Source organism: Camelus bactrianus, chromosome 16, assembly GCF_048773025.1.
Source record: "Camelus bactrianus isolate YW-2024 breed Bactrian camel chromosome 16, ASM4877302v1, whole genome shotgun sequence".
Lineage (NCBI taxonomy): Eukaryota > Metazoa > Chordata > Mammalia > Artiodactyla > Camelidae > Camelus > Camelus bactrianus.
The window spans coordinates 8,891,755-8,901,840 of record NC_133554.1 but is presented as its reverse complement, the minus strand read 5'-3'; the positions used below and the strand labels follow the sequence as shown (position 1 = coordinate 8,901,840).

The 10,086-nt window shown below is 46.8% G+C and overlaps 2 protein-coding genes across 2 annotated transcripts; both read left to right on the top strand.

Annotated features, from left to right (window-relative positions):
• The first annotated feature begins 2,467 nt into the window (after window positions 1–2,467).
• On the top strand, window positions 2,468–3,982 carry LOC105068719 (uncharacterized). Its single transcript, XM_074341864.1, has one exon. The coding sequence runs from the start codon at window positions 3,604–3,606 to the stop codon at window positions 3,970–3,972; it is 369 nt and encodes a 122-aa protein (XP_074197965.1). The 5' UTR covers window positions 2,468–3,603; the 3' UTR covers window positions 3,973–3,982.
• A 312-nt stretch (window positions 3,983–4,294) lies between these two features.
• LOC123616719 (uncharacterized) lies at window positions 4,295–5,188 on the top strand. The gene is given in 5 exon segments (XM_074341890.1): window positions 4,295–4,425; window positions 4,427–4,585; window positions 4,625–4,632; window positions 4,664–4,752; window positions 4,754–5,188. Coding segments are annotated over 5 exon segments (627 nt in total). The 3' UTR covers window positions 4,994–5,188.
• The last annotated feature ends 4,898 nt before the right edge of the window (window positions 5,189–10,086 follow it).

The window sequence follows — 10,086 nt, the reverse complement described above, 5'->3', positions numbered from 1 at the left end:
GTTGCTAGGCAATCTGGGGCCATCCAGACACTCGGGTAAAGTCCTTAGACTGCGTGGGCACTAACAGAACATTGCAGGGTATTGTTAATCCTGCAAGTGGCCACCGGATCCATTGCTTAGATTTTCTCAACTATTAATTGATTTTGGTGCACAAAAAATAATATAACAATGGTACACGAAGTCGGGGAAAATGAGAAAGAAATTGCCCCGTGATCTCACCATCCAAACAATGCAAAAATGATCATCTTTACTCTTCCCATTCCAGCCTTCCTCTGCAGGAACACATTTTCATCTTGTTGTCATCCTAGCACATGTGGTTTTAAATCTTCCTTTTTCGACTTTGAATTAGGTCATCACAAGCATCCCCAAGCTACTTTAGAGTTTTCAGAATAACCTCTCTGAGGGTTGTGTATGAGCCCATGCAGTGAATGCACCATCATGTAATTAACTATTCTCCTCTTGTTCTGACACTGAGTTTGCTCCAATTTTTTGCCATGATAAACTGTACACATCTTTTTGCAGAGAGCTTTTCTTTATCCTTTAGATCATTGTCTTGAAATCAATACTGAGGGGTGAGATGATTGTATCAACGGACATGAATATTCTCATGACTTTCTATGCCTTGCTAAATTGCTTCCCTCAGAGGTGGTACCGGCTTCTCAGCACTGACAATGTGAAAAGGAGCTCACCTCCCCTCACCCACTGTAGTACTATTAATTCCTTCTCTTGTTAATGCGGAACTGACACTCTCAAGAGAAAGGATTGACCTAAGGTCACACATAGTATTACTGGTTTCCTCGTTTGAATATTGGAGAAAATACTGGTGTTTGACTCATGGTGTTAAGAATTAATTCAGGGACCATCTCTGCAAAAATGAGCACAGCTCCTAGCACAGGCAGGGCTGTTGGTTGCTATTATTGTTATTATTATTATTACTATTATTATGGAATTCCTCCCAGGGGATATCACCAACATGGTGAGTTGACACTTGTTCAGAGCTGGCCTTTGGCCTGGTGGACTCAGATCCCTAATTCATGTTCATTCAGATAGGGTATCCTTCTTTCACAGACAGCTCCTCCTGAATAGATCAAGGAGATCTCCATCTCAGCCCAGGAGCAGAGATCCTCCTGGAAGAGGCTGGTTCTCTCACCTCTGAGAAGGATGTGTGGTCTGGATGGGTCCCAGAAGCAGTGCTAAAGGCAGCCTTTGCCTGTTCAGGACCTTTAGTAGATTCTGGCTCTGGGCCTTAGATTCATGAGATTTTTTCCTGGAATACTCTGGCACCAAGTGGAGAGTGATATTGCAGCTTGGGACCTCCAGATATCTGCCTTTTCAGGGCTTACTGAGGACGCTGAGCTCCCTGGCCTGGGGAAGACTTAGTTCTGTCACTGCTGGGCACAGGCAGAGTGTGCCAAGGTGCCTTGTGCTGAGTTGGCCAAGTTCCCTCTGAGAGGTAGAGCCCCCAGAGATGCCCTGGCCTGGGACCAGGGTTGTTTCGCACGATGTTCATTTCTGTACAGATGGATCAGGTGGAAACTAACAAAGTGTCCTCAGGACACTGTGTCTTTGTTGTTGAGTCTCCCAGCTTCTCAATGTGCCATGGGTCCCCGCAGTAGCCAGATAACCCCTAGCACCTGTACCGTTCACTTTCCCCCAGCCCTTCCCCAGCACACCCTTGCACGGCCCTGACCCAGGACTCCCTCCTGCTCCTGAGCTGCCTCCACTGCCTACTCCACAGCCTCCCAGCCCCATGGGTGGGATGATGTGGCTTTTGCCACATCTCAGCCTCACACACAGCTCTTCCACACCACCCTCCACACCCATGCTTTCATGCTCTCCTGGTCTGCAACTTAAAAATTCTTTGTCCGTTCGTCTTGAGGCCAGATGGAGAAACTGAGGAGCCAAATACTGACTTAAGTACAGAGGTGGCCTCAGAATTTCTGTGAAGGGGCTTCAAAGCAATCAATCTGGTTGGAATTAAGTAGCAGGAATTTGAAATTGTTTACATCACATAACACTTCAGATAAAACTAAGAAAAACACCCATTGCCCATATCAAAGAATGGGAGACTGGTGGGGATTATGGGGGAGTTAAACTTCCCCCTCCATTTCCCCTTGAAGTCGCCATTATCTTCAGGGAAGCCAGAACATTTTTTAGTAATAATAGTTCATATTTGTAAAGAGCTGCACAGTTTAAGGCTATTTTCATATGCATTGTCTTAGCATTTCCCAATTTCAGGCATTTCTAAAATTGGCTTGTTGATTTTTTTTTTTTTTTTTGCCTTATGTGTGTATGGTTTAATTGCTTAATCTCTGTTCTTTAACTTTCACTCACTTAAAAAGTTTTAGACTTGGTCCAGGCAGTAATATCTAGGAAATTTTGAATTCTGTGTGCTAGTTTTATTTTTTTCTAAAATACAGCAAAATAAATCAGAGCCATTCTTTTAAAATATTAATCCTGTGCCACCTAAAATCATCTCATTTACCCCCAGGGATATGCAGCACCATTATTATGGAAACACTGCTTATTTAATTTGATTGTTGTTACAATCCTATTTTTTCTAAAACACAGCAAAATAAATCAGAGACATTTTTTTTAACGCCCACCATCACCACATTCCACAGAGGAACACCAACCAGCCTCGGAACCTCAGGTGCAACAGAGATTCCAGGAGATGGTGGTACCCAGCAGTCTGTGGCGGTACCAACAGAAACCAGAGAAGGGCGTCTAGGATGCCAAGAGGAATCTGAGTAGAGGCGGTCAGGGCACCGGTTTTGGTCAGGCATCTTTTTAAAGTACTTGTTCCTGATGATCTAATCATAGGTGAGATGCCTGAAAGGTTAGGACCCTGCTTTTGTGGGTGAGGAGCAGGACAAGAAAACCCAGGATGTACACATACAGATACAGATACAGATGCAGGTGTGAGAAGAAAGGAAAAGTAAGAGGGGAAGAAAAGCACCAACACGTTAACTGAGCTACCTCTGGGCCTTGGGATGGTGGGAGCCTTTATTTTGTTCCTCTTTTTGCTTATAGTGCTTTATAACTTTTATGTTTTTTACAAAGATTATGTATTAGTTTTTTCATGCATTAAATTTTAAAATGAAAAAAAAAAAAGAGACCCCACAGTATTTCTTTTAAAAATAGAAATAACCACCCCCGGGAAGCTGTGAGGAGCCGAGATCCTGGTCTGCTGAATTTTAGCTGCTTTCGCTCTCAAAGAGCGCTTTTTGAATCCCTGGGTCCCAGCTAGCAGCTCGCATTCCCTCCTTTCTGCTCTTCGCATCAGGTTGCCATGGAAACAAAAGAAGTTGCGCAGAGACTCCAGAGGCGCGGGCCCTGGAGCATCCCGGAGCTGGAATCTGGACCGCCAACCTCTGCAACAGGCTGGGGGCTGAAGGAGGAGCCAGGGGGAGGAAACCCTGCAGAGCCTCCCCTCCCCCGCCTCCGCGCCCCCCTGCTGGCTCCGCCCCTTGCCGCCCCCTCCTGGGTGGTAGAAATACAGCCGCAGCCGGGGCCACCACCCACTGCGCCCCTACCCGACCCAGACCCGGCACGGACCTGACCACCCAGAACCAGCAGAGCCATTTTCCGTGCTCCTCGCCAATGGCTGACCAATTCTTTCAGTGCAAATCGTGGGACACCGAGCAGCTTTGCCAAGACCCCGACGCTAACTCCGAAGGCCTGTTTGACAAGCCTCCCCCAGAAGATCCCCCCGCCGTCCGCGGGCCCAAGTCGGCGGCCTGGGCCTCAGGGAAGAAGGCTGGTCGGCGCGCAGGCGGGAGGGCGCAGGGGGCCCGCTCCGGGCAGCCCCCCAGGGCCGCAGCGCGCTCCTCTCCCCGGGAGGAGACACCTCCACTGGACGAAGGCTGCTATCTCGACCATTTTCCGCACCTCTCCATCTTTATCTACGCGGCCATCGCCTTCTCCATCACCTCCTGCATCTTTACCTATATCCATCTACAGCTTGCCTGAGTGACCAGGGTAGGATGGGGTGGGCGCAGGGCCGAGGGGAAGGGGAAGGAAAAGAAGGGCTCAGCATTTTGTGTTTGGAGAGGCTCTGCACCCCGTTCATGTAGCTTTCGATGCTTATTTGTTTTTTTCTCTGCTTGTCATTCCCTTTGTCTAACCGTCCATCAGTAGGAACATCAAAAGCAGCTGCCGCTAATGAAATAAGGGTCTTTTTACACCTGGGGATTAGGGGAGGGGACACAGACCCCAATGTTTAGAATCTCGGGGTGTGACTGAATCCCAGTTATAATAAGGTTAATGTCCCTGGACCCTACCTCTCTGTGAGATGGGAGCGCGCACAGCGAGCTCAACCTGTTCTTTAAGGGATGCGCCAGCCCTGGGCCCTTCCGGAGAGGGCCCCGTGGGGAGGGTCGGCACCCTGGCCCGGGCTGGGCCAGAGCCCTGTGATACTGTATTGCCCCGGAGGAGCCAGCTGTGCCCCCGAGCTGGCGCAGACAGAGTCCGGAGCGCGGGAACTGGTCGGCTTGACTGCGCAGCGGATGCCGCAGGAGAGCAGGACACGAGTGACGCAGGACACAATGCGTGGCGCAGGACACGAAGAGTGGCGCAGGACACGGTAAGTGGCGATTGTCGGAGTAGCGCGCCACCTCCCTAGGGGCTTGAGCTGAGCGAGACTGCCTTTTCCCTGCTTTAGGCTCTGACGCAGCTACAGATGTCGCAGCCGAGCGGAGACCCATAGGTGAAGGAGCTGTCCTGCCAGGAAGCCACGCTGTCTTCGTGTCCTGGACGGCGTGGGACCAGCGGCTGCAGACCTCCTGGGGCGTGGGCTTGTAGCTGGTGCTGTGCGGGACAGAGTCTGGGGCCCTGGCTGGGGTCCACGGAAGGGATGTCATGGCATCTTTGGGGGTTTACGCAGCAGCTTCAGCCGCTGGGAGCCCTTCCGGAGCTCTGGGACCCAAGAGGAAGGGGGTGGGGGAATTTCTCATTGACAAGACTCCGTGCTGGGAAACAACGCGACTTTTAGTGGTTTGTCATCATCTCAGACCCGAAAGGCCTAATGCCAAAACCCACCTTGGCATTATTCACCTACCTGCCATCTCTGTTCACTCGTGAATGTTAAATGTCAAAACATAGCGCTCTATTACTGCATTTACTTGGAAATGGCTGTAATTATGGTACCGCTGATGGAATAAATCTTTTCCCTCGTCAGTGTCCTTTATATTCTGTTCTCTTTTAATTTCCAACTACACAGTGGGCCCACCAAACTTCCTATTCTGCTCCAATTTTCATTCCATAATCTTCACAATATCCCAACTGTCCCTCCAAACAAATTTCATCCCATTGTCCAGCATTCTCCAAGATACAGCATCTCCCTCCCCTCAATGGCTATATGCCTCTAAATGGCAAATTTCTCCATGTCAGTTCCGGACAGCACACCAATGTCCAGTTCTGCTATCCTCTGACAGCAGGTCGGTCACCACTCCATTGTGGCATTATTCACTGCCCCTCAGTCTCTAGTCCCCTCTGGCCTCCATCACCAAGACACTTCTGCCCCGGGGAGGTCCCCCAACTGAGCTCTAGAATCTGCCCCCGACTCACCCAGCTTGTATCTTTATAAGCTCAGTGTTTTCTCCCATCAGGGCTTTGTCGTTTCCCTTTTCTGTTTTCCCATAATCCCATATCGCTACATGCCTTAATATCTTGCCCCTCTACACTTTATTTCAGCACCACAAGTATGATGTCTGCTGTTTCCCAATGCCAGCCTGTGCCCTGCAACCACCATGTACTTCAATAACCTCCCCCCAATAGTCAGTGGCACTGTTCTACGAAACTAAGTCTCTGAGGTACCACAGGATGTACGTCTCACTGTTTTTCCAGTTTTCAATCTTGGATATTGGATTTTTACTCTCCTTTAATATTGACTAACCACTGAATCCCAATATCTGGTCCAGTGTTCTCCAAACATTTGGTCCCTTGTTTCCCATTCACACAACCCCTCTTAACCCTCGTGCAATCCTTCAGTGACTTCTCAGGATGTGAGCCTCCAATATTATCCCCTCAGTTAATCCCAATAGTAGAATTCCCCCGCTCCTATGCCCAGAACCAAAGTTCCTTATTCCTCGACATTTGGTACATTGTTCCACAAATATCATGACCCTTTCTGTGCCACCAAATCCAGGCCTCCATTTTCCTCCCCTAATTCCAATATCTGGTTCCCATGATTATACCATTATTAGATCCTATTGCTTCTATGATTGGATCATTGGCTCCAATATTCTAAATATCCAGCCCTATTTGATCCCCTTATGTCAAGATTCATTGCCTTGTTCCTCAAATACTTGGATTATTACTATCTCGCCAATATTGTGCTCCAGCCTTCCTTAACATCCACCTCATCATTGCAGGCCTCAGTATTAAGCTCACCCTAACCCCAAGCTCCAATGCTTGGCCCATATTTTCTAACTAGTATTGACTTTCCACTACTCTCTCACCATCCACGAGTCCCTTTAGCATCTTCATGTGTCTGGCCTGGCTAACGGAAAATACAGTTTTATATCATTTAAGTATCCCAGGATATTTGGTCACATATCCCCTCCATTGTCCACCTAATTTCACAATTACTGCCTCCCTATAGCTCTCAATTGTTCCCCAATTTCTGGGATTCCAATAAGAAGCTCCCTTGTCCAAAATATCAAGCCTCTCCACTCAAGTACTAATGAACAGCCTTTTCAGGATTTAACCATAAAAAGAAAGGGGCACATTTTTTGGTCTCCATGTCAGGCTGCTCAAGAATGAAATTCTAGGGAGTCTTATTGACCTGGCTAGGATCACATGCCCACCTTCATCCAGAAGGCAGAAAAGACTCCCTAACAAGCAGTCCCATGAAAATATCATGCAATAGGAAAGAGTTTCCCAAGGGAAACCTGCAGTTATCAAGATCATGGATGCTGAGCAGGCAAAAATAACAGACATCCAGTAAATGACTTTTAGCAGAGCATAAATGATGAAGAGGGAGACAATTGTTTTGGACAATTGTCCTATTATGTACTGGCTTGTCAGAGGTGGATAGATATACAGAGATAGCGAACAGTGGTTTCTGAATATCATGAGACAGAAGGAAGTTTAAGTCGGGGATGACAGTTGGAATTTAGTTACTTGCAACAGTAGAACCTGAAACTGGGAAATAATGGTTAATTTTCTAGGTGTTTTATTGTTTATTAGGTATCAAACACTGGCGGATAGTAATTAGCAAAAGAGGTACAACCCTAGCCTTCATGGAGCTCACTTTTACTAATGGAACTCACCATGTGGCAGGCTTGGTGTTTTATATAGCATATCACAACCCTATGAGGCAGTTTCTTTTATTCTCCCCATTTTGCAGGTGAAGAAACTGACCTGGTGAAGTGATTTGCCCAAGGTCACAGAACTAGCGACAGAGCCAGATGAGCCCTGGCATTGCTTCTAGAGTATGATGTACTCCAGTATTTTTCACCAGTGGAATTGAGAGAGAATTCACACACCATACAACTCATTCACTTAAATTGCACAACTCATTGGTTTTTAGTTGTGCAGCCATCACCACAATCAATGTCAGGATATTTTATCACCCCTAGAAGAAACCCTACACCCCTCACCTGTTGCACTCCAACTGCCCTCCCCAGCCCTAGGCAGCCACTACTCAACTTACTGTCTCTCTATACTTGCCTGTTCTGCACATTTTATGTAAATGGAATCATACAACATGTGGTCCTTCGTGAAGTTCTCAAGGCTCATCCATTTTTAGTATATATTAGTGTATCTGAGCAGGACTCTACAGGGCCCTCCAGGGATAGACCCCTCCCTTATTCTCTGCTGTAGCTCTTCTCTGAAGTACCCAGATTGCAGTATCTCATGCAGATTTCCTGAGTTTTTCAGATGCTAAAAACCACCATCAAATGGAAGAAATTAACTACTTGATCTTGAGCACATGGCCACCAGGCCTTCTGGTCCCTAAGGATTGATCAACCAGTCAGAGAATTGTGCACAGCTGATCACAGACCCTGGGGTGCCCCTCCCTCAGCCACCTTTAAAAATGCTCAACTGAAACCCTTCAGGGAGTTCAGGGCTTTTTTGGGCATGAGGTACACGTTCTTTTTGCTCAGCCCAGCAATAAACCTTTCTCTGATACACACTCCAACATTTTGGTAGTTTTTGGCCTCACAGTGCATCCAGCACACGAACTTGTGCTCAGTAACAATTTTGGTGATGCCAACCAGGAGTCTGTGCCTGTGGCAGGTCCACCACGGGTAGGGGAAGCCCCGTCCTTGGATCCCCAACAGCCACTGGAGCTCATTTCGCTCCTGGGAACTGGGAGGGACTCTCCTTGACAGGCACTGGCTACCCACCCCCACGAGGCTTTTTGGAGCTGAGAAATGTCCATACCTGTGGTCTACATTTGGTGTCGCTGAGGGGTGAGTCTCTTCAGCTTACACAGGCTGGGAATTCCCTCCACTCCACTTGGGCTCATTGTGTGTCACTCTAGGTCTGTTCTCTTTCCAGAGCTGGGCCAGTCTGTTTGGGGGCCTCCATCTGGGAGAGGAAGTGGCATTTTTTAGACTACACCTCCTCTGATCGTATCTGTTGTTTGTCTTTTCGTGTGTATTGTTTTAGGGTGAGCCACCCTGGCTTGCACAGGATGGGAAAATTCCACCACTCCACCTGGGTTCATTCCCTTCCAGGAAGTGAGCCACTCTGGGTCCATTCTCTTTTAGGAGCCAGGCCACTCTGGAAGCCTCCATCTGGTTATGAAAGTGGAATCTGGGGGGCTACACCTCATCTGATCTTTTGTTTGTCAGACTGGTTGGTTGTTTATGCATGTGTGTATCAGTACCTGTACTGGCCCGTTGAGATGTCTCTGGCTCGCACAGCACCAGGGTATCCCTCCCTGTTGCGTTGACTTCGCCTGTGGGGGGGCATTGATTGGGGTTCTCCCTTTCTAGCCATGGTCATTCATTCAGCTTCATCTCTGATGGGACACTGGTTGGGATTCTCGCCTTCTGGACTGATGGGGCATTGACTGGGAGTCACTCTTTTTGGGGCTAGGGAACTGTGATCCTGAGAGACTGTTTTGAATTGTTGTTTGCTTGATATTTGATAACATCAGCTGTGAGTAATTAAGTGTGGATGATCGGAGTTCTGTTCCATCTTATCGTCCCCCTAGGGTATATTTTGCAAAACTGGGAGATCTTCAGCTATGCTCCCATAAATGAAAGAAACTGATGTTTTGTATTGTACTCCCTGAGGTCTGGAGAACAATGATCCCTAAATTGTTCTATTATTATATCAAAGTGGGCCTTTTGCAATTACTTCGGCTTTTATCTTGGTGGGGAGGGGTGTGTGTGAGTATCTCAGTACCTGAGTCCAAATCCTGTTCTCTCTTCCTGGTTTTGCTGAAAGTGAGGCATGTGAATATGAGCAAATTATACTCAGACACAGACACACACACACATTATTGCCTATTACTGTTATTTCTTTAAACTGAAGTGGATATTTCAGAACTAGAGGGGAAAAGAATCATGGAAAACCCCAAGATAGTTGGGTTTTGTAAAAGCAGTTAGAGGAAGAACTTGCATTCCTCTTTCTGGTGAGATGAGATGTAAATGACCTACCTGGGCTCTCAAGGAAAAAAAACAAACAAACAGGTTTTTTTGAAAACTCTAGTGGAAAAACTGAGATCTCTGATTCTATACAAAAGATTAACTTGTAGATGAGCTCTATTTAATTGACTTAAAAGTAAGTACTTACAAATTAAATATTTCTAAGTATAGGAAAAGCTAGACAGAATGGGTTTTGGGTTCATGTGATCTGAGAGATATTCAATATTGAATTGATATCTGATATTAAAGCTAGATTCAACTTGTTGGTATAATCAATACAGACATGTCTTTTACTGTAGGTTTACTGAAGGTCAATAAGTTCATGTTTCTGTCACAGAGTTTGTCAGCAGAAAGAAAAAAATTAACTTGATATGATGAAATTCTTATATATGAACTGAATGCAGGTGGGTGAACTCTTTGGAAATGGTTATGGTTTGAGAATGTCTACTTAAAAGTGATTCCCTAGGTATTTGGTGACTTG